Source organism: Anomaloglossus baeobatrachus, chromosome 10 (assembly GCF_048569485.1).
Source record: "Anomaloglossus baeobatrachus isolate aAnoBae1 chromosome 10, aAnoBae1.hap1, whole genome shotgun sequence".
NCBI classification, from domain to species: domain Eukaryota; kingdom Metazoa; phylum Chordata; class Amphibia; order Anura; family Aromobatidae; genus Anomaloglossus; species Anomaloglossus baeobatrachus.
The window spans coordinates 56,637,462-56,663,020 of record NC_134362.1 but is presented as its reverse complement, the minus strand read 5'-3'; the positions used below and the strand labels follow the sequence as shown (position 1 = coordinate 56,663,020).

The following is a 25,559-nucleotide window of genomic DNA, read 5'->3' as shown; positions in this document are numbered from 1 at the left end:
CTTAACTCATGGTCCTCATTCCTCCTCTGGACCGTTCTTCTCCACTTTTTTTCCCCTTTTCCTCATCCTCTTTCATCTGCTGTTTCTTTTCTTGTCTAAGCGTGTGGTTGGGTTTTATTTGTATCGTTGAGTAAAGCTATCTCAAACTGACTTAATAAGACACTGTTCGGTTTCTTTTCACCTAGATATGTAAATATTTAACATTTATAACTAGATGCTAAGTCATGCTTACTGTCTGGTATGGTTCAATCTGAAGTAATCAACCAGCTACTTATCGGTTAGCATCAAGGAAAAACATCACGATTAGAACTTACTTCCATGCACTAGAGGAATCTGCATTTTTGGAAATCATTTATTCACAGATCCTATCATTCTCTGACTGCCAACCTTTTTAGGAGCCAAGCACCATCATTTGCAGTCAAGTTTACTTTCCAGCATTTGTAGTCAATCCTATTGAATGTTCAGAATGAACTAGAGGACAATGTCGATCTATGAAATTCGGAATCTTTGGAGGAACTTTAGTGACATCCATAATCAGTCAGGTGTCATTCTATGAAGCCAACGGTTTCATAGACAACAAACTTCACATAGTCGGTTAGAAGTTGACCTTCCTTCTCGAGAAGTCAACAGTATTGGAAGCGTCTTGTTGACGAGTGGTCGGTCTTCTTTATTGGTGGTTTGTGAATAATTTGAAGAACGTCTCAATGACTTAAGTAACTGAAATCTGCAACACTCTGGAGGAAACTTGAAGAATCTCAAAACTTACACAAGGAAACTGAATAGATTACTTGGTCACAAGGATAGTTGTCTTCTCTGTTCCCTAAATCATGGAGCTGCGGGATGCTCTGGAAAAGGATAGCCTGTTCTCTCCCTTTCAGTTTTCCATGGTTTGTGTTCTCTCTGCTCCTCTCTTCCTTGTTGCCACACATAACCTCATGCAAATTTTCACAGCAGCGGTGCCTCCGTTTCATTGCCAATCGAACCTTACACTTGTAAACTCTTCGTTACCAAAAGACTCGTGCAGCCGATACGTTTCGCTGCTATCAAATGATACAGAACCGTGCAAGCAAGGGGAGAGGATATATGACTTGACTTTATACACTTCTACCATTGTCAATGAGGTAAGTGATAGAATTAACTTATTAAATGTTTATTTAATTTTTATGTGCAAAAATCCAACATAGAAATGGGGGGGATGCAACTAGAAGAAAACATTAACACCTTATATAAGTGCAAATGGGTTGTTCAAGACTTGCATATTTTCAGGATATAGCATCAGTATCAGATTGGTGGTGGCCTAACACCCGACTCCCCCACTGATTAACTGTTTGCAGCTTTCTGAACACAATATATGAAGCTGGAACACCACATCTCCGTGCACTGCAGCTCAGCTTTTCTTATGGGAGCTGTCGACATCTTGCAGTAGTGTGCAAACAGTTAATTGGTGGTGGTACTGGGTGTTGGACCACTAGTGATGAGCGAACAATACTATGCATGGGTGCTCGGTACTTTCACGGGGCATGTACTGATGGAACAGGGGCCCCTAGGATGGCCCTCACACTCGAGACCCAGCCCTGTCCTTATCTCAAAGATAGGCTCAATGGTACTCAGGTCCGAGCCCCCTGCATGACCCTGACTCCTGTCCAAGCCCTGACCTTACTCCCAGAACCAATGGAGAGTGCCGGAAACATAGTAATGCAAACCCCACAGAAACTACATGGAAAATGGGAAACTAAAACTTGTACACACTGCACTCAAACATAAACAAGGGACAGTATGTGTACAAGGGAATAAATAAATGGGTAGGAAATAAACGCACAACTGGGGAACTTTCACACCATGCAGAAAAGCAACTGTAGATCACCATGAAACTGTATACCCACAAAAACCGGGATCACTGAAGCTATATCCGGTGACCAGCAACAGGATCTAGAACCTTATAAAAGGTGAAGGCGGCTGTGAAGGGTCATTAGCAGCCTCAGCTACTGGCAACTGTTCACAAGCCAGCAGGAATTAACTCCTGCTGTACTGGAGAGCAGTGAAGCAAATCACAGCCAGTGCCCGTGACAGGCTGTGCAACGAAGAGATCCCAGGCTGTTTGTCAGACTCTGTAGTGTGAACAGAGTCTGATGCCACTATGACACCCAGCAAGTGCAAAGCCAAACACCACATGACATGTACTCGTTAACAGCAGTTGGATGCTCAGATGGGTGCAACTCAAGCACCTGAGTTCAATGGAAGTCAATGGGGAACGCGAGCATCTTTCCGGGAAATCTTCCAGAAAAATGCTCACAGCCCCTATTGACTTCCCTCAGACTCAGATACTAGAGTTGCACCCATCCGATCATCCAACTGATCATTATGAGTACCGAGTACCTGTGCATGGTAGTACCTTCTCATCACTACTGGTAGATATTGTCTACCACATTTCCTGGAAAAATACTCAAATCCCCCATTGACTTCCATTTTATTCGAGTACTCGAGTTGTGCCCATCTGAGCAACCAACTGCTCTTAACAAATACTGAGCACCCGAGCATGGCAGTGCTCGCTCATCACTATGGACCACCAATAATCTTATACTAATGACCTAATCAAAGCTTAGATCTTAACTACATAAATCCTTGACAATCCCTTTAATATTAAAATTACACTAGTAGGCCATCATGCTATATAGTGCTATTTCATAATAGAAATTAATAACTAATATTCATACTGTACGTGCTATACTGTAGCTCATGTATAGCCCAGTCACTCAGGAAGACTGCGGCCGACCTTGGTGATGTCGGGTCAACTAGAAGTTGACATGACATCACCGGATCCCATTTTTTTCTGCAGTTTTTTTCATGCAAATTAAAAGCTGCATTTTTTTTACAGTATCAGCAAAAGCCATGAGATTTCAGAAATGTCATGAACACATTTTTTTTATCACTGAATTGGAAAGCTGCAACATTTTTTTAAATCTTCGACATGTGAATTCTTTCAGCATTTTTCCAATGTTTTTTTTTATCCATAGAAAGCAATAAGAGTGAAAAACACTATAAAAAAAACACAACAGCATTTTTTAAAGTATTTTTGGTGAATAAATTTAACTTTATTAAACATGTGCTGTAGACAAAGCAGACATGTAATCCACACCAGAGAAAAGCTGCAAAACAATGAGTAAAAAATGCCGCCAAGAAAAAAATAACAAAAAACAGGCCTTTTGAACGCAACGCTTTTCCTGCCATAGTTTGGCTGCAGAAAAAAAAACTCTTTGTGTGAACATAGCCTTAGGATATATTCCATCTACATCCTATTGCAGGGGTCAAAAATGTCAATTTTTCAAGCAGAAGACTCTTAAAGGGGTTGTCTACTATTAAGGGGGCTTTACATGAAACGAATTCGCTAACGAGATATCGTTGGGGTCACGGAATTAGTGACGCACATCCGGCCTCGTTAGCGATGTCGTTGCGTGTGAAACGTACGAGCAACCGCTAACGATCAAAATTACTCATCTAATCGTTGATCGTTGACACGTTGTTCTAATCCCAAATATTGTTGCTGTTGCAGGACGCAGGTTGTTCGTCGTTCCTGGGGCAGCATACATCACTACGTGTGACACCCCAGGAACGAGGAACAACAGCTTACCTGTGTCCTCCGGCAACGAGGTGGGCGTGACTTTCTTTCAGCTGATCTCCGCCCCTCCGCTTCTATTGGACGGCTGCCAGGTGACGTGGCTGTGACGCCGCACGAACCGCCCCCTTAGAAAAGAGGCGGTTCGCTGGCCACAGTGACGTCGCTAGGCAGGTAAGTACGTGTGATGGGTCCGAGCGATGTTGTACGCCACGGGCAGCGATTTGCCCGTGACACACAACCGACGGGGGCGGGTGCTTTCACCGTGTAAAGCATCCTTTAGAACAACCCCTTCTGATTCCATGTTTCCCTAGGTAAAATAATAAAGACTATACTCACCTCTCGTACCAGCACCCTTCCGGCGGTGTCCAAGCTTGCGTTGACAGGGCTTAAGTGATATTGTGACGTCATGTGAGTCCCGCGTCCAATCAGCGCCGGCTTCCTTCTCCTCGTCTTCGAACCAAACGAGTTAATCAACAGGAAGTTATTGCTGCGGCGGTGCTCACTTCCTGTTGATTGTGTCATGATATCACAGTCCATATGACTTAAAGAGCTGTTCTCTAGTTTGAAAGTCATCCCCTATCCAAAGGTCCGATCGCCGGGCTATACCAGTCCTGAGAACTTGAGCTCTGAAGAGCCCTGTCTGTATGGAGAAGATATCGATCATGTACACGAATGCTCTGAAGATTAGCAAGGCGCCGCACTCGTCAATCTCCGATGGTCCCATTAAGAATGATCGACCTCTGCTCCATTTAGAACGTCGTTCGGGCCCCCAGAGATCAGAAAGTTAGCCCCTATCCCGTGGATAACTTTTAAACTTGAGAACACACCTTTATGGTAAACCCAATGAATTAACCTAATGCACAACCAAAATAGGTAAATGACAAAATTGGCTCTGGTATATTTCAATAGGGGGGATACATTTTGGGACCCGATATAATAATGCAGTGTTAATGGTGCAAAACTGAGAATCTTCCCTCTTGTTTCTTCAATTAGTGGGATTTGGTTTGTGAACAAGAATGGATGAAAGAACTGGCACAATCCACTTACATGGCAGGAGTGTTGGTGGGGGCAATGTTATATGGACCTCTCGCAGACAGGTGAGGAGGACATGACTGCGGCGTGTGTGGCTTATAATGGAGCATTATAATGAGGTACCTGACTGTACTTAAAGGGAACCAACCAGCAGGATTTTCATATATAAAGTAAAGCTAGTGCTATACTGGGGCTAGGATGCGGAATGTAAGCATAGCTTTTGTTCAGAGATTGGATGTTTTTTTTCAGAAATATGTGCAAGTAAAGTTCCCTGCTATTTGATTGACAGGTGCAACAGGAAGGGAATATGTGGGTCGGGTCTTATCTGTCTACCTGCACCGGAATTCACGTCTATGATGGCGACAAACTAGGCAAGGGCTGGAATAGATAGCAAGACCCGACCAACATATTCCCTTCCTGTTGCACTTGTGAAATAGCAGTCCATTGCTGGAACTTTACATTAACCTGATAAAAACACTATTACTGGAAAAGTTGTGCCACAGTATACATTTTACATACGTGTGTACGGCCGAGGAGGTGTTAACTAATCTTCATTCTATGTAAGTCATTTTTTACTCTTTTTATGCACTGAGGTTCTACTTTGGCTATAACTGGCATTTTGCTTAATTTCTGCTGGCAGCAGCTCGCTCTTGTATATTCATCAGTCCATTGTTGGTCTTTTATAATTGTACTATGAGCACATTTTGACTTTATTTACACTTTTTATACTTTTTTCATTCTTCACTATTGCACTCATTAGGTACCTTGGATTTTAACCCCTTCACCACCCGGAGATTTTCCATTTTCGTATTTTCCTCTCCTTCTTCCAAGAGCTATACATTTTTTTCCCCTCAATATAGCTATACGATGGCTTGTTTTTTGCAGGCCGAGTTGTACTTTTAAATGACACCATTCATACTGCCTCATATTGTACTGGAAAATGGGAAAAAAAGAGACAGTGGAAAATGTCATCTGGAGAATATATGCATTTAGGGCAAGGATAGTCACCAGAGGGGGACATCCTAGCTTTAACTGCCGGGGAAATATATGCTCTATGAAAGATCATGAGTGCCATAGTTTTGTAACTATAGTATGGTAACATGGACATAATACGTAGCATGGCTTCCAAGAAGTCCTTTATCGGACAGTCAGTTAACTTCCTCGGATCTGGCAAAGTGACCGACCACTGGATAGAAGGCCTGAGAAGTTTATATATGAGACTCAGAGAATAAGTCCCCATATGGGCTCTAATGAAGATTAAATTTAAGGGGTGCTCTCTAACGTCTTCTGGGGTAGCCCGTAACACAGAGTTTAAATAATGTCTGGGTCTGGACATAAGGGAAATTATCGCTTGCCAGGATCGAATTCTTGACGGCAATGTCCTCTGAAGGTAAGAGGACGTTGTTTATCCGACAGCATATCCCAAACTAATCGACAGTGCTTATTCCCAAGCACACGATAAACAGGAGGTGGCCTACCCTGCAAAAAGTAGGGTTGCCGGAAAAAGAAGAAGAACTGAGGTGTGATGGTCAAGTCCACCAAGTTGTCTTGCGTGGCGCCAACCCAAAACAACTGACCATAGTAAGGGGTTCTCTTTAACCTCTGTTGGGACATCTGCTGGTCGTAGCTGACCACTTGCCACCATTCATATTGGAGGTTTGACATGACACAAGTCAGGTATTGATAATGTTTTTAACTTCAGTAGGTTAGGGACTGTCTCAGATGGGTACACCGTGACGAGGTGAGACAGCTTTTTACCTTTTTGCAAAAATGTATACACTAAGTACCCTGTTATTAAGCACTTGCAATTTATTTATTTATAGTCAGGGTATTTTTCATACAATTTTTGTCTTTGGTTTTTTTCTGGTCGTAGATGGACCAAAGCAGGGAAACGAAAGTGTCCACACATAGCCTCATTTATTAGGGCATTAGTAAAATGGGTGGAAGCACTGATTCAATCGAGGGAATGTCGAAAGATGGCCATAATACTGTAAAGGAGTACATTCGGGACATTAAGACCACCCAAGAATTTTGTTTGTTGCAACTTAGAAATAATAATTTTGGAACCCCGTTCTGAACCACAAATAAATTGACAGAAGACCCTCATTAGAAGCCGGTCGTTGGCTTTAGATAGCAAAACCGACTATGTTTGTAAGGGAAAAAGAAGTTTAGGGAAAGAAATCATTTTAATAAGATGGGCCTTACCCACAAAGGAGAGTTGAAGGGATTTCCAGGATTTAATTTCCTGAACAACTGCAGGGATAAGAGGATGGATATTCAATTTATAGATATAGTGGCGGTTGAAAGCAGATGGACTCCAAGATAAAGCAGAGAATCTCCCCTCCACCGGAAGGGAAATAAAAATGGCCACCGTTTCTGAGCAATTTTAAAAATTGTCAAAGCGTGAGATTTAGTGAAGTTTATGCGAAACCCCGCGACTGCTCCAAACTCACTGAAGGCATCCATTATAGAAGGAATGGATTCCTTAGTGATGGCTATCATGAGTAAGATATCATCAGCAAATGCTAATGTTTTAAGTGTGTGGTGGCCGACCCCAATGCCCCTAGAGGAAGGGATCATCACCACATATCTCATCAGGGGTCTAGGGCAATATTAAATAGCAAGGGTGATAAGGGACAGGCTTGTCTTGTACCTCTCAGAATGGGGCCGACTTTACGTCACTAACCCAAATCAAGGTTTGGGGATTAGTATAAATCATGTGCGCAAAGTTATAGAAAGTAAAGCCAAACAATCTATACTTAAGGGTTCCTATAAGTTGAGACCATGATACTCCATCAAAGGTTTTATCAGTATCATGGCTGACCAGAATATTTTGCATGGTCTTAGTTTGACAACTACGTGTGATGGCAGCCATTGCTGTCCTGATATTAAACGTAATAGACCAGTCATGAACAAAACCTGTTTGAGATGGCGTAAGAATATCAGGAAGCATGGACTGCAGCCTATTACCCATGATTTTAGTAAGCAGTTTAAAATCAACATTTAGGAGGGAGATTGGGCGATATGAGGCAGGGAGAGGTGGGTCTTTTCCCGACTTCAACAACAAGGACAAATACGCCTCGTTAAATCGGTCAGGCAGAGAACCAGAATTAACAATATGATTTAAAAAGAGAGGTAAGGTGAGGTGTAAGTAAGGGTTGTAGTAGTTTATAAAATTCGACCAAAAACCTATCTCAGCCAGATGCCTTCAGCAACCTAGAGGACTTAATGACCGATCCCACCTCCCCAGGAGAAATCGGCTGATCAACAATCTTCCATTGAGAAGCAGTAAGCCTTTGCGTATCGACTTTACGTAGAAATTGATAGCCGTCCTCCTGAGAGTCCAGGGAGGGGCCATAATGGTCTACATAAAAATTACCGAAAACCATGCAGAATTGGGTTGGCTCGCGAGAGATAGAACTATTGGCCATTGTAATATTAGACAATTTAGTAGCCGTCCTAAATGGCTTTGTTAAGGATGCAAGACGCAAACCTGGTCTATTACCCCAGCAAAAATATTGAGTGCGTTGATGGGCCAGTTGATTGTGTGCCTGTTCGTATAATAGGGTATTCAAGTCCTGCTTAGTTGAACAGGGAGAATTATATAATTTAAATTCCTTACATGTTTGAGTGAGCTGATCCGAAAGAAAACGCAGGGAGGAAAACAGTTTTTTTTTTCTTCTGGGAAACAAGAAATAATGTGTACCCTGAGCAACGTCTTGGCAGTAACCCAAAATAGGTTAATATCATCCAGATTTTCTAGGTTGTCCTTCATGAAGGTCTCCCACCAACCGGTCAGATAGCACTTGAAATCATCAGAGGTGTAAAGATAAGAGGGAAAGCGCCAACAAAAAGATAGGGTTCTACTAGTATGAAGTTCTACAGTAAGCAAAACCGGTGAGTGATCTGAGATGACAGAAGGGAGAATATCGACTGCTTTCAGGGAAGAGAGGAGAGGAGCAGAGGTCAACCAATAATTAATATGAATATGAACATTATGCACTCTAGAATAAAAGGTGTACTCCCTCTCTGTTTGGTGGCAACATCTCCAAGCATCAACTAGGTCAAGCCTATCTAGCAGGGTAGGAATCGCTCCAGTGGAGGGATGAGACGCAGGCATAGGTGTAGATCTGTCAAGAAAGAGTCATGAAGAGCATTAAAATCTCCACGTAGCATATATTAGTGGAATGCCAGCCATGACCCACTTCTAGAAGTTTAGCAAAAAAGGAGGAATTAGCAATATTAGGAACATAGATATTAATGAGGCAACATTCCCGCTGTTCAATAAGGGCCCGCCCGATCTCTCACCACCTCTTCTATAGCAAAAACTGTGGAAAGAAAGCGCACATAGGGTTTTAACCGATAGAGATAGGTGCAGGGAATAGGACAGGTACTCACCTGCTTCAGTTGTGACAGGCACAACTCCTTGTCAGCACGAAATGAATGAATACAAAGGTGGTCAGCTGCAGCCCCGATGTTGCAACAAGATGCGGGATGATCAAAAGAAATCGGGTTAAATGCTGCGCTAAAAACCACAATCCAGAGGTATATCGTGAATACCTTTTCTTTATTTTCACAGGTCAACGCGTTTCAAAGGCATCTCCGCCTTCTTCATCAGGACAAAAGCCAGAATGGAACAGCATAACACATGCTGCATGCAGAGGATACATATATACAACTGAAGTAGCCACGTTTACAAAACAATTCTTTACCGGGACTAGAACTCCCGACGTTATGCTTCTTAGGTGGGCGCTTTGTCCACTTGTCTATCGGTTCTTACGAGTTTTGTAAACGTGGCTACTTCAGTTGTATATATGTATCCTCTGCATGCAGCATGTGTTATGCTGTTCCTTTCTGGCTTTTGTCCTGATGAAGAAGGCGGAGATGCCTTTGAAACGCGTTGACCTATGAAAATAAAGAAAAGGAATTCACGATATACCTCTGGATTGTGGTTTTTAGCGCAGCATTTAACCTGATTTCTTTTGATCATCCCCCACCTCCTCTATAGAGTAGTTTCGGTACAAAGGAAGCCTTGACACACTCCGAATAATGTCTATTACGGAGTGCTGGGTGGCCTCTGCGAAACCAGTGAGTTTCTTGCAGAAAGGCAAGATGGGGGCACAGACGAGTAATATGGTCTAGCACTCTCCTTCGCTTCACTAGAGAGTTAAGGCCAGCAACATTCCAGGATAATAATTTGAGGGAATCTACATTAATATGAGAAACTACTTTATGGGTGGTAGCCATTAATAACCTATACCGCATTGAGGCCAAGGAGCAGAAATAGAAAAAAAAAATCAAATAGGCAAGAGCCTATCTCAGTGAGCAAACCCCACCACCCAGATCAGACAAGAGGACCAAGTATGCATTGTGCCCAAGGAAGGGGAACCCACCTCCCACCCCCAATCTGGCAAAGAACAAAAAAAGAGCATATAAACAGAAATGCAGAACATCAAAACATAATGTCCTGACGAGTAGTACCCCTATAAAAGAGAAATTCACAGGATAAGAACAAAAAGATGCAGAACTAGTAACCAATCACAGATACAAAACACTGCCCCTGTAATAAGGCCACACTGGTACTCAGATCCGGCTACATAAAGGCACATAGATGTATGAATATAAGCCACAGTCAAGTAACAGGAGACGATGCCTGGGAAGAGTGCTCCATAATGTCCAAGGCCTTGTTGGTATCATTGAAGAACACCGGTTTTCCATGAAGCACCACCCGAAGACTAGCAGGATACAGGAGGGCAAAACGGATATCCTTGTCATGTAGCAGCTTGCAGACAGATGAAAAGGCATGTCGTTTGGTTGACACCAAAGTGGAGAAATCCTGGAACAGGAGCTGAGAATAACCTTCATACTGCAGTGAGGATAAGGCACGGAACGCCCGGATCAACTGCATTTTGTCCTGGTAGTTCAGCAATTTAAAGATGGCAGGACGTGAGCGAGCCGCAGAGTCGGAGCATTCAAGCCCAACTCTGTGAGCTCTTTCCACCACCACAGAACCAGGAAGATCAGGTAGATTGAGCACCCGTGGGAGCCAAGAAGAGGTGAGGTGATGAAGGTGATGAAGGTCCTTCACCGACTTAGGGACGCCAATGAACCGAAGATCGTTGCAAGAACTTTGATTTTCCAAGTCATTGATTTTGTTTTCCAAGAAGCTGCTCCAACTTTTGAGCATTATCCTCCAATTGAGCAAAATAAGACTGCAGGGTGTCCTCTTAGTCAGAAATCCGCTGCTTTGCCGCCGAATTTTTTTTGGTGTGGTCAGTCAGCCGAGATGTGATTAGCTCCAAGGAAGATTGAAATGTCTAAAGTCTAGTATCAATCGCCGGCATGAGCATCGTAGTGATAGACGTGGCAATGGCTTGTAGACATGCCTCAGACATGATGACATTAGAGTCTGTTGCTTTAGAAAGAGATCTGGAGTCTTGAGCCCTAGTTTTAATATATTTGGAGCTAGCAGGGATCACGTATTTATCCATGAAGGTAAAGAACATCAGTTGTGAAAGAATATAATCACCAGGTATGGACGTAGAAAGGGGGTTACTACAGCCGGGACTCAGTAAGAAAGGCCTTCATAGTAAGGATAGAGAGTTGAGGCATCAGAAACGGCTGAGTGAAAGTCTAGAATACACAATAATGAGGGGTGGAGTTGGCAGTAGAAGTAAAGTCCAGGCAACAGATGAGTAGAGAAATATCCAAAATTGGGCCAGGTCAACAGCAATACGAAGGGTCAGCTCAGATGGAATGGGGCTTTATCCATTATATATCCAAGCAAATTTGTCTAGGCAACACTATAAAAAGCAGTAATCACTCCCTAGCGTTGACTTCTGGAGGTAGCACAGATGAAAAATTCACATTAATAGCAGGTTAGGTGCCAGCAGACAGCATTCAATGCAAAGTCAACAGAATCTTGTAGTAAGCAGAAAAGACCAGCAGATGGTGCAAAAGGACTGCAGAGTGCCATGCACAGTATAAGAATAGGGCAAGGCAAAGTCTATTCACCGCTGTGCACAGAAGGAAGAGGGGGTCCCCACAAGGCAAAAGCAGGCTGGTGCCAGAGATGGCAGCCCCCGGAGAAAATTTACCCCGTGGAGCAGGAGGCAGAGGGAGGTCTGATGTCTGGCAGGAACACAGCAGGCAGGGGTGAACTATATGACCTGGCAGCAGCACCAACCGTGTGGATCACAGCTCTGGGTGCAAGAACAGGAAAGGCCCCGGCTTCAGATGGTGAAAGTAGGCTGCATCAATAAGGAGCATTGAGGGGATATAAAAACTCCTCCACAGATAGCCGGGAGGTGCCCCACACAGACTTTAGGGATTATAGTCACCAACAGGTAAGCTAGCCCCAGAAAAAAACTGTAAAAGAAGGCTATTGCTGGCAGGAGCTCAGCAATATGCTTCCTACACTAACTGCAGTATTTTTTCACATTTTTTTACATTTTGTAAATTAATTTTACTAGTCCCCTTTATACCCTTTATGGCTGCACTTTCCGATCGTTTCTGCTGTTGAGAGCGACGCATCGCTCTGATCAGGAGAAATTCAGTGTTCCTATGAATGTCAGCACTCTGTCGGCTCTCACAGGAGTCATGACAGCGACAGGAGTCATCAAATGAACCTGTGCTGTCATGACAATCCATTGGCACCCCATGGTCACATCACAGGACCGCCGATGGTGGCGGGGAACAGTGCAATCCCAGCTAGAGAGCGTTAGATTGTGCTGTCAGAGTTAACGATCTAAGGGGTTAAAAGGCGCGGGTGGATCTCTGATCCACCCACGTCTGTTAGCTGTACATGTCTGCTGATCAGATCAGCAGACATGTGCAAGGAATAATGTGGGCTTGCTGCATTAAAGGGAGGGGACCTAGGATGTATATATACATCCTAGATCGTAAAGGGGTTAATTTTTTTTAATCATATTTTTTAATAACGTAGATACTTAGATTTGGGGATTTTTTTTTTGTGGGTCTGCAATACAGAAACATGCAAGGTACCATCCACATATAATGTTTATCAATTACATTGGTATGATAGAAGAATGTGCCCTTACATTCACTCATCTAAGTCTGGTGGAGTATTCTGCCTGCACTGGGTATTCTGCACCAGACCTCCTGCCCCATAATCACTTCATCGCTCTGCTTCCCCCCATGTCAGCATGTTCAGAGACAGCTCGGATGTGATCTCTGCACTGAGACGTCTTAGAAGAGCCGCCACACTGTGCTCAGATAGATAGACCTGCAAGAACTGAATGTGACTGGTGAGAACTAAATTGGTTTGAAGATATTTTCTTTACAAAACATAACATATAAAGGTGGAATCCAAACACAACCCATTATCGCTAACATTTCTGTTTTACTAGTTAATACTTGTATTTCCTATTTTTAAAAAATATATATTCTGGGGCGTTTTTTCTTAAAACATTGTTTTGTTCCTCTGAGTGTATCTACAAATATATTACAAAAGTGACACTTATCATTGATGTGGGTATGAGATTTGATAAGGAATTTGAAGCAGATTCATGCCAAAATTCAGTCCAAAAACCATAATACACCGGTGTGAGGGAACACCTGGCATGCAGCGAAACACAGATGTAAAGCCAGGGAAGATGTAAAGGAAGGCCCTGGTAATAGGGAGCGGGGTCACCACCTCATATTCACCTGTGTCTAATCGCTGAGCTCCCTAACATCTCTAGACGGGTCCTTCCCCCCTCATGCGCCGTCACGTGCCTAGGTCCTTGCTGACACTGAAATTACCCTTACTAGGGTGTTAGCCAGCAAGACACTTGTCCCACTACTACAATAAAACAACAGAAGGAAGGTAAGACAAACAGGTGGGAAAAGACACAACAAAAAACACTCCTTGGTTTCTTCAGCAGGAACCTTCACAGCTGCAACTGAAATGACACCAAAGCTATGCAGAGACAAGCTCCTTGAATGTGGTCAGTATAGAGAACATCTATCACCGGTTTGGAGTAAAGCCAGGAGTGGGTATATATAGCGGAAGGGCATAATGACAAAATGCTGCAGCTGTGACTGTGATTAAGGCTAAAAGTAATCTCAGCTAACAGGGAAAATATTATTAGCCCCTTCAGCATTAAAAGAAAGTAAATCCACTCCAATACAAGATGGAATTTGCGAACACGACTGTTACGAACCGACGCCGCCATAGCCGCAAGCAGCCTGCTGCAGTTCCTGTTGCGCCCAGGCGCCGGCTGCCGTTCTTGGCCGTGCCTCGGGTCGTCCAGTTGGCTGCTCCTTCCACCATGTCTAAGTGTGGAGAGGCGGCTAGTGCGCATGCGTGCGCCGATTTACCCCAGCCAGAGTCTAAGCCCGGTGTTTTGCCTAGTGAGCATGCTCAACCTGATTGTGTTATTTCTGAGACTAAGTCCTCAGTTCAGGCTACTGAGCATGTTCCCACAATTAACCCTAACAGCCTCTTTGCACAGGTACTTGGACTTCGTGCTGTGTCTAATTTCTGGGATGTGCCTACTGAGCATGCTCAAACTGATAGTCTGCTTTTTGAGCCTGTTGCTCAGGCTACTGAGCATGCTCAGGCACTTAGTGCATCAGAGGCTAGGTCCGGTAAGGATCTCACTGAGCATGTCCGTGAGGTGGCAGGCCCTGATAGGGCAGAGGGTGTCAGGTGTCCTGATGACGTGGCTACGCCGGACTGGCTCGCAGAGGCCCGCCCCTATGATCTGGCACCTCACCATTGGTCGTCAGACGATGACTGGTGAAGTGTTTGTGGCGTAGCTGCCATGAGGTCATCAATGACGTGGCGGTTCCGGATAGGCAGCATGTGACGTCACTGATGACATGGCACTCTGCTATTGGACCTTGGTGGTTGGGGCGGACCCAAGTTATAAAAGGGGCTGGAGACAACATGGAGGTGTGCAGTCTTCATTTAGAGTTCTTGGTGGCATAAGCCTTGTTGGAAGCGGTAGGTAGGGCTAGGCGAACGGTGCCTGTCACGCCAAGATTCGTGGCTCAGCACATCAGGGTCAGGCGCCGTGCTTCCTTGCTACTGTTCCTGTTGTGCTAGAGCAGTCCAGTGGCGTTAACTGGACTGCGGCTGCTGCGTCACCTGTTCAGTTGTGCCTCCTACGCACACAGACAGAATACCTGTTGCGTCACCTGTCCGAGAGTGCCCTCTACGCACACGGACAGTGTACCTGCTGCGCCACCTGTCCGGTTGTGCCCTCTACGCGCACAGACAGCGCACCCCAGAACCCCTGTGAAGTTAACCCCTGTGAAGTTAACTGGATTTGGTGTGTGAACCCTATTATCCTCCTCGGCTTCCCAGTCAAATGCTACTGGTGTGACTACCTGGTCTGATGTGTCCTTTACACACGTGGCCAGTCGAGTGGTGGACAGAAACGCTAATCGGAGGACCTCTCGGCCTGACATGTCTTACACATGTGGCCGACAGGGCACTGTCGCAGCGGTCTTCTCGGTCAACGCTAACTGGTTACCATCCGGCCTGACATGTTCCTACACACGTGGTCGGAGTAGCGTCCGCTCCACCGAAACGCTAACTGGGTTGTCGTCTGGTCTGACGTGTCCCTACACACGTGACCGGTTCCTTGAGTTATCTCAGAGCCATCTAGCTCTATAGTCTCCGCCTAACCCACAGGGTGCCAGCAGCTCCATTACCATCTGGAGCACGGTGGGCCCCGAATGGTGATTGGGATATATACCCCCTGGTCCTAATCTGCCGGTCCCCCCGTAACAACGACACACTCATGACACCACATCAAATACACTTTGATGCAAATTTTGGAGCAGATCTGTCGCATGAAAACAAATTTTTTAAGGCAGTATTGAAGGGGTATATACATATAAATTTAGCACCAAAAAATAAGGAAGGGGTTCTACATGTCATTTACTAACATATCGTGGTTAGAATTTCTGTGCCACTCTCTGGCATTTAAAAGCGTTGCCCACTTCTCCGACGTCAGCCTCACTGCTGTTGGTGCATCCATCTGTGTCTCCCGTTATGACACACTGGGCATGCTTTAGTGTCCCATTGTACAAATACAGATGAAGGCATATTATAATATCTTAATCTGTGCTTGCTCATTAGGAAGATTTACAATGGGAGAAGATGATTGATGGGTTGGGTCATGGTCCCCTCCATCACATTTTAAAAAGCTCTTGTTACAATTCTACAACAATAGATGAAGATGAAAAATGGCATGGTTTGGAAAAACATTGGGGACCCACAATAAAGTAGTAAATTATTAGCACATGTTCGGATATGGGAAAATTTGCAAAGTCCGCAGTAGAAATCCATGAAAAATTGTGGATGTATAGATCATGCTGCATGCTCCAAAATCAATTTAGTTTTTTTCCAGCACAAGTAAATTTTTTTTTTTTATAACCTGATTTAGTTGCATCTATTGTACAAACCCAATTCCCCAAAAACTTGGAATGTGTAAAATGTAAAGAAAACTAGAATACAATGATTCGGAAAGCTCTTATCTCTATATTGCATTCAACAAAGGACATAGATCAGAAGTTCTACGTTGGACATTTTTCCATCGCATTTGAAAATATTAAATCCTTTAGAAATTGATGGCAGCAACAAATTTCAAAAAAGTTGGGACAGGGATTTGTGAATCGTTGTGTAGGATCCTCTCTTCTTTTTACAACTGTCTATAAATGGGAAGTGAGGAGACCAATTGCTGGAGTTTTGGGAGATGAACATTTTCTTTTTCTTGGCTGATGTCGGTTTCTCTCTGCTCCACAATTCGGGGTATTTGCAGGATCTTTTGTCTCATAATGCGCTAAATTGTTTCTATTGATGAAAGACAGGACTGCAGGCGCAGGTTCATTACCCAAACACTTCTGTTGTAATGGATGCTGTATGTGGTTTATCATTGTCTTGCTGAAATACACAAGGTCTTCCCTGAAATAGACATTGTCTGGATGGAGCAGATGTTGTTCTAAGACCTCTATATAATGCTCAATATTGATAGCACTTTTGAGGATGAGTATGCTACCCATGCCATAGGCACTAAAGCAATCTTATTGTCACATTCGGGTACTGGACGAGGAGGAAGTGTGTCCACTGGTCCAAGGTACCATTCACTTACCCTGAAGAAGTGGATCTGGGTGGCCACCGAGTCTTCACTACTACTACCAGAGATGAAAGCAGGTATACACGCTGATAAGTTTCCGCCAGGAGGTGGCCCCAGGGGATCCTGATATCTCAGCAACTGGCGCCACCCTATGGAGACCAGGAGACTGAGCGGAGAAGGTCAAAGCTGGTGCAGGCCAGAGCAAGCTGGTACTGGAGGTCCCATGTAGGTGATGGGAGCTTGCAGGATCTACTAGGTGGAATAGAGACATAGTCACAGACAAATATGGTATGCAGGTTAGAGCACGAGGACCTGACAACTAGCATGGGCAGACTATCTATAGGGACATGTTGAACAGGCATCTCCCAATGGGGGAGGATGCCTTAAATCCCCAGTACCTAACAAAGGCTATAGGAAGGACTTCCGGGTAAGGTGGCCCTTTAAGAATAGGGAAGGTAGCATGGCCACGCCCTACCGCGCATGTGCTGACCTCGGGAGCCAGACGACTGGCCAGGAAGCATGGCGGAGGAGGCGGCAGGATCAGACCATTGGCGCTTCTGCCCAGGAGGTAGCAAAAGTGCAAACAGAGGTGCGGAGGAGACCGGGGAGCCATGGGGCAGGAAAGAAGGGAAGGAGACCGGACAGGTAAGCGGAGGATGGCATCGCTGATCCCTGACTGGGAGTGCTGATGGTGTGATACCTATACTATAAGAGATGTAGGAACTGTGCGCTGATAACATGCTGGATGGTCCCTCTCCAATTGCACTTATGTTTCTTTACATTTTACACAGCAACCCAACTTTTTTTAAATTAGGGTAGTAGTTTCTATATTTATCGTAAAATACGGCATTGTGTCTATCATGTGGCTACTGTAATATACACTTATAAATGAGAGGAGGCAGGGTGCATGAGTGCTGAATGCTAAATATATAGCACACCACAACGTTTGTTTATAGAGTAACTATTAACCAAATTATAAAACTTTGCAACTTTATTAGGGAAGTTGTCTTCATTCCTGTAGAAAAAAAATGCATATAAGTGGCCTCCAAACCTCAGCTTTTTCCAGTCTATTTCCCTGTGTTCAGCTGCATTTGTATCACAATGTGCTCATTTGGAGTACAGATGATGGCAGTGAAAGGGTCAGCTCAGCCCTTGTAGCCTCACTAACTGGAGAATGTGCTGATAAGCGCAACACTCGGAGGAGAATGCAGGTGCTGACCCTTTAATTGCCATCATCAGTACTCCAAATGAGCACATTCGGATACCAATGCAGCTGAAAACAGGCAAATAGATTGGGGAATAGAGAGAGTTTGGCAGCCACTTACATAAAAATAGGTCTTAGTGACCCTTTGTACTCACTCCTGTACTGACAGTGTGCCAAAGTTTGAGAAATCCGCTACTGTGCTTCTCAATCGTTAACTATATAGTTACAGAGTTACATCAGTTGAAAAAAAAGACACAGGTCCATCAAGTACATTGCACATTATCTCTCGCTAGATTATTCATATTAGAACCAACAATGACATTCATTAAAGAGGACCAGTCATTACGATTTAACCTGTTAAAGAAAAGGAATAGCCATAATGGCCCAGTTATACTGATTTAATGGATACCTGTAGCAAAAAATCCCCAATCTGGTTCTTGTTTAATACACCTTAGAAGTTTTGGTGCTATAGCATCTTTGTGCCTTGGGACGGACTGTGGGTAGGGTCATTGGCTCTCCACATTCGTATAACCATTCTTTTTTGAAATTTCGCGTTTGCTGCTGGCAGTGCTTGGGCAAACTCATCTTATGGCACCAGCAGGCTCCAGCAAAATTGTGCCAGTACTCCCAATCTGCACATGTGCCGCCACTTGCCATTGTACTGGAGGCCGCCAGAGATTACGCTGTTGTGGCGCCCTGGACAAGCCAGGACGTCACAGGTACTGCAACAACACACCCCACACCCCGGTTAGGCACATCAATCACACACAAATCCTTGTTGCCTCCCTCCAGGGGCTGATATCCACACCAGGTGGGGTGGAGCCAGGCGGTTGGCCCCACCCACCAAGGAGTTCACAGTCCTGGAGGCGGGAAAGGACGGGAGTGTAGTTAAGGAGAGTGAAAGTGAAGGAGTAAGAAAGTAGTAGTGGAGGAGCAGTCTGACCGTGTCCAGGTATGTGGCCCGGGCACATACAGCAAGGTTGGCAGACGATGGTGACCGTCTGCAGGAGGGGCCGATCGACGCAGAACCGTAGGACCGGGGACTGGCGGTGGCCCGCCGTACCGAACCGGGGAGCGAAGAGAAGCCAGCACCATTCGGCAGGGCCTACGGACCCCGACCAGGCTTGGAGTCGCCGTAAAACCGGTCAAATCCGTTAGCGACGGGAACCTCCGGGGTTTCCCAGCAGCAAAGACCCGATTGAAGGCAACCGCTCAACCGTGAAGGGAAATACGGTCACCGCCAAGGCTACGGTTCTCAGGGCCAGAGCCTGCGGGCAAAAGGGGCTCCCTCGGCCTCTATCCACGCTGGGGAGCGGGTTACCGGTGGGAAGCCATCGGGGCCGAAAACACACTACAGATGCAGGGAAAGGCAGTCACCGACAACTTACCGGGAGTGATCACCGCAGCCGTCTGCGGAACCCGTCCATCCAGCCGTTTGTTTTACCATAGACTCCGTGTACGTTACTGGCTTAGTGAGTACCACAGTGCCGTCTGGCACCGCGCTGCCCCCGCAACCCTGAACCTCACCAAACTCGGCCATCCACTATCCAGTTCCCCCAATCCCAAAAACTACCCCCTTTCACTCACAGGCGAGGAGCGCCACTCGAGTCCCTGGATCCGGCCCACCACTCGAGCCACCGAGCAGCGAGCAGCAGGCTGCAGCAACGCCGGACCCGAGCGCCAGCAAGAGCGCAGCAGCGACGGCCCCCTCCCCGCCCGCGACACTGTCTTCTCTAGTGTTAGCTATCCCTCCTAGCTTTGCATTGTCTTCAAATCTCATTCCTTTGTGTGATGCTAGTCACTACTTACGGATAGTATAGATGGAAGGGTAGTCAGACAAGCCAGGGTCAGGTAACAGGAGGACACGACAGAACAGAGGGAGTAAGCAGAAGCACAGTCAAGTCACAGGCCGAGGGTCAGTATACCAGGAGGGCGTGTATCAGATTCAGGGAGCAAACAGAGACGTGGTCAGGTAACGATCCGAGGTCTAAAATCAGAAGGTAACGTCAAGAACAGGGAGTGGGGAGAGAGGAGTCTAATAACAGTCCGGGATCAAGAAAATTTATCAGAACACATATAAATATAGAAATGTGGCACTCCTAATATTGCGCTGGTGCTTGGATAGGGTCCCACCCCAGATCAAAAATTGTCAAAAAATCCAGCACTCAAAGCATGAAATAAGGTAATTTTTATTTTTTCTATAAAAATTTAAATAAAAATTACCTTATTTCATGCTTTGAGTGCTGGATTTTTTGACAATTTTTTATCAGAACACAAGCACAAACACAAGCAAAGGGCACAACTGCAGAACCAGAGAGTATGACCGGCGAGGTTCTGGGAGAGCATGCTCAGTAATGAAACAAAACAATTACCGGGAAGATGGAACACCTTAGTAAAAGCAGCTCCCAGAACCTGCATGGAATCCTGTGCTGTCAAACAACCTGTCAGCTAGTGTTCAAAGAAACACAGCAGAGCATCTCCAAATGCAAGATGCTCTGCACAAAGGAAACATGTCACTGCCGGCTCTGTAGTTCAGAAAGGCACAGCATAGCATCACCTGTGTGCAAGATGCTCTGCACAGAGGAATAATGTCACTGCTGGCTCCGTAATTCAGGAAACCGCAGCAGAGCATTATCTGTGTGCAAGATGCTCTGCACAGAGGAATCGTGACAGTTTGTTTACATAGTACCCTTATCTAGATAATTTATAAACATTTTGAACAACACTGGGGCCAAGACAGAGCTTTGTGGTACCCCACTTGAAACACTTTACCAATTGGATGTGTAACCATTTATTACCATTCTTTGAGTAAGATCACTGACCAAGTTATGAATCCACTCATCCGTACCCTTGTAAATACCCTACAAGGTCATTTTGTCAATTATGATAACATGAAATACTTTATCAAATACTTTGCTGAAGTTGAGATATACTATATGTACCGCATTTCCCTGATCCAACCAGTCAGTCATCATAAAAGGAAATTAAGTTAGGCTGGCATGACTTGTTTGTAACAAACCCATGCTGGCTCTGGTTAATTACTGTATTCTTATCCAAGTACTTACATACATGCTGTTTAATAATTTGTTCAAATATCTTTCCTGGTATAGAAGTAAGGTTCACTGGCCTGTAATTTCCTGGCTCCACCTTCCTTCCTTTTTTGAAGATAGGGACAACATTTGCCCTTCTTCAATCTTCTGGGGCTTCTCCTGTTCTTCAGGAATTTTCAAAGATTCTGAGTATTGGTTCTGCAGTTTCCGCTGCTATCTCTTTATGTACCCTAGGATGTAATTCATCTGGACCAGGAGATTTAAATTCATTTACATTATCTAAGTGTTCCCTCACCATCTCTCTATTTATAGATAGTGTGGATTATTTTATTCCTTGAATAGCATAGTGAAGATCAGTTGATGTTGCACTTGCTTTCTTAGAGAACCCCTGATGCAAAATAAGAATTTAAAAGTTTGCCTTTTTCATCATTTTTTACCACTTCATCACCCTTTTCATCTTCTAAATATCCTATACAAATTCTACAGAGTGTATTTATACATATACATGAGAGACATCTTTTTTTCTTATAATAACAATTTTTATTTATATAGAGCCATCATATTCTGCAGCACTTTACAATTCATAGGGGACATGTACAGACAATATGAGACATTACAGAAGTAGGGGCCCTGCTCGAGAAAATAGGGGAGGCACAAAAGGTAAATGGTAAAAAATTATTGTATTGTCTGGTCCAGCATCAATATAATAAATAGGATATTCAAGTAACGCTGCATGAACCGGTCACAAACCAGTATGTGAACAAGTACAGGTGCAGAACCCTGTTCAGTGAAAGCACAGTGATACTGTGGTTATTATACCAGGTATTGGTACTTTTGGCAGTGTGGACAGGGGCCACGTTCTGCTGAAAAATTAAATTTCCATCTCCAAAAAGGGAAGCATGAAGTGCTCTAAAATTTCCTGGTAGATGGCTGCGCTGACTTTGGTCTTGATAAAACACAGGGGACCTACACCAGCAGATGACATGGCTCCCCAAACCATCACTGATTGTGGAAACTTCACACTAGACCTCAGCAGCTTGGATTGTGGCCTCTCCACTCTTCCTCCAGACTCTGGGACCGCGATTTCCATATGAAATGCACAATTTACTTTCATCTGAAAACAACACCTTGGACCACTGAGAACAGTCCAGGTCTTTTTCTCCTTGGCCCAGGTAAGATACTTCTTGCATTGTCTATTGGTCATGAGTGGCTTGACACAAGGAATGTGACACTTGTAGCCCATGTCCTGGATACCTCTGTGTGTGGTGGCTCTTGAAGCACTGACTCCAGCAGCAGTCTAATCCTTGTGAATCTCCCCCAAAATGTTGAATGGTCTTTACTTAAAAATACTTTAAAGACTGCGGTTATCCCGGTTGCTTGTGCACCTTTTTCTACCACACTTTTTCCTTCCACTCAACTTTCCATTAATATGCTTGGATATAGCACTCTGTGAACAGCCAGCTTCTTTAGCAATGACCTTTTGTGGCTTACCCTCCTTGTGGAGTGTCTCAATGACTGCCTTCTGGACATCTGTCAAGTCAGCAGTCTTCCTCATGATTGTATAGCCTACTGAACCAGACTAAGGGACCATTTTAAATGCTTAGTAAGGTGGTTTGTGGTAATTATTCTAATCTTCTGAGATAATGACTTTTGGATGTTCATTGGCTGTAAGCCATAATCATCAAAAATAACAGAAACATTTGAAATAGATCAATCGGTGTGTAATGACTCTATATAATATATAGAAATAGATCCTTCTGTGTGTATTGACTCTGTATAATATATAGAAATAGATCACTCTGTGTGTAATGACTTTATATAATACATAGGAATAGATCCCTCTGAGTGTAATGACTCTATATAATATATAGGAATAGATCTCTATGTGTAATAACTCTATATAATATATAGGAATAGAGCTCTGTGTGTAATGACTCTATATAATATATAGAAATAGATCCCTCTCTGTGTGTAATGACTCTATAATACATGTGTTTCCCTTTTTGTATTGAATTACTGAAATAAATTAACTTTTTTGAAAATATTCTAATTTATTGAGATGCACTTGTATGTATAAATTTGTATTACGGTATATAAAAAAATTTTGTCTTCTCATACTTTGTAGGTTTGGGCGACGGACGGTGGTCCTGATCTGTCTTTTGAAGATAGCATCAATGGGAACAGGTGCTGCGTTCTCACCTAACTTCACTGCCTATTGTATCTTTCGCTTTATGACTGGCATGGGGATTTGTGGCCTCATCATTAATGACCTTAGTCTAAGTGAGTTCCTATTCATTTGTGATGTCCAATTTATCAACATCTGAAAAGTAAATACAATGTAAAATATATTTGGGCTTAAAAATATATTCTAAGTATCAAGTGTTCCCCTTATTCATGTTGTTCTCATCATTTCACCAACTTAAAAGCCTCTTGGTATTTTCTAAGGAGAGGTGCACTTTTGCAGGCTTATTGACTATAGAATAAATAAATGTTATGTATGGTCCTATAGAAAGCGGTACTATAATAAGTGCTGTATGGATCTTTAGGCACTATGTAGCCATAACAATAATACCGCCACTTTAATTTCTATTTTAAAGATATTCTTTTACAGGGCTGCACTTTGGGATATGGGGACATCATATAGGATACTAACATAGTGAGTAATTACAGTATTATAGGACTAATATAATGTTCAAATACCTAGTAAGTAACAGTTATATCATGAACTACAATTACTTACCCTCTAGATTGATAGTCCACCCTGACACAAGTTTCGCCTTCTGCTTTGTCAAGGGGAATATGTATGAACAATAGTTACCTACTCTGTAGATTGATGGTCGCACCTCACGTCCATTTCCCCTCAGCCTTTCATCAAGTGGACCCTGTAGATTATCCAAGAACACGTTCTGTCTCCTTGAAAAGCATGAGACGAAATGCGCGTTGGGTTGAAGCCATCAATCTAGAGGGTGGATAATTGTTGTTCATACATGATCATTACTTATTATATATTTGTACTGTTATTTCTTAATTTACTAATATCCTCTAACTGTTAGACTAGGGTTATCACTTTTGAGCATTTCCAACATACATGGTACTAATATTAGCAGTTCTGAAACCATATACTTAGTGTGATTATACCTTTGCACCGATGTCCTTATATCTTGATGCTTTTTCTTGATCTTTCTTTTTTAATAGATTTTATACATGACTTTACCAATCAATTTTTATATTTTACTCTGAATAAGTGTTGTGTAAATGTGTGTGTATATATATATATATATATATATATATATATATATCGCGGCAACATATTCCACAGGGCTTAAGTAGTATATTTTCTTTAATTAGTTGCAGCATTAAGAATGTTATATAGCAGTACTAAGCAGTGTAATAATTAGTCCAAAACCAGGGTGAAATAAACTGTTTACTAAAGGACGGCAGCACGATCTGTGTGTGTCTCTACGGTTCTCTCTTTCCATCTGCTCCTTCCCATAGTTTTCAATAGGAAGCTGTATTATGGTCCCTCAGTGAGATGGCAAATGTCTTGTTTTGAGCAAGATAAGTTGAAGCAATTTTTAAGCATAAATGATAAGTTGAAGAGTAGTGATGAGCGAGCATGCTTGTAACTACTCGGTACTCGCACGAGTATCGCTGTACTCGGGCTGCTCGGCGGGGACCGAGTAATCTCGCGATACTCGTGCTGTACTCGTGGTCTTCATTTCTGCATGTTGGCGCTCTTTTGAGAGCCAGCCCTCATGCAGGGATTGGCTGGCAGACCACTGCAATGCCACAGCCCTGTTAGTTGTGGAATTGCAGTGATTGGCCGGCCTGCACAGCGTGACCGAGCCTTTATACCGGCCGGCGCGCTGTGCTCTGCTCACAGCTATCCAGACAGTGAGTGCAGGGAGAGTGTCGCTGATTCAGGGAAAGCTTTGCGGCCCTTTATAGCTTTTTCAGTTGCAGGGCTGCAAACAGTGTGACCAAAAGTCCTTCTCAGGACTATTCTAGTTGTATACAGGCAGGCAGGGTATAGCCAGGTCGGAGTACAGTAGCAGAGTCCTTCTCAGGACTATTGTTGCTATATACAGGCAGGGTATAGCCAGGTCTGAATACAGGCTAGTGACCAGAAGAGTCCTTGTCAGGACTATTGTACCAGTATACAGGCAGGCAGGCAGGCAGGGTAGTGGTGACCGTATACCAGCCTTCATCATATCTGGGGCTGGTGTACACAGTGTAAAACAGTCCAGATAGTGTCTGACTTGTCTGTAATTGTCGCTCCCCAAAAAAACCTGTTAGGTTCTTATTGCGTCCGTGCTTGGTTTTTAAAACCGCACGTGTGTGCCTGTTGGTGGCAGCGTACAGGTGCACTTGTGTGCAATTTCCACAAACTTTGATATAACGCACAAGTAGTGAATATACACGTCAGCAGTGCACAGCATTGCAAAATGCGCAAGGGCATTGGCAAGGAACAAGGAAGTGGACGTGATGGTGGTGCAGGCAGAGGCCGAGGTCGTGGGCAAGCTCTAATTTCGCCACAACAAAGGGCCACATCTAGTCGCTCGCACGTC

General features: G+C 44.0%; 1 protein-coding gene across 1 annotated transcript in view; it reads left to right on the top strand.

Moving 5' to 3' along the window:
• Positions 1–288: 288 nt before the first annotated feature.
• Positions 289–25,559, top strand: part of LOC142254928 (solute carrier family 22 member 6-B-like) — a 71,929-nt gene continuing 46,658 nt past the window's right edge. Inside the window, exons 1-3 of the mRNA XM_075326291.1 lie at positions 289–1,121; positions 4,610–4,713; positions 23,117–23,271. Of these exons, the coding sequence (XP_075182406.1) occupies positions 828–1,121; positions 4,610–4,713; positions 23,117–23,271 (553 nt within the window). The 5' untranslated portion in view covers positions 289–827. The remainder of the gene's footprint in view (positions 1,122–4,609; positions 4,714–23,116; positions 23,272–25,559) is intronic.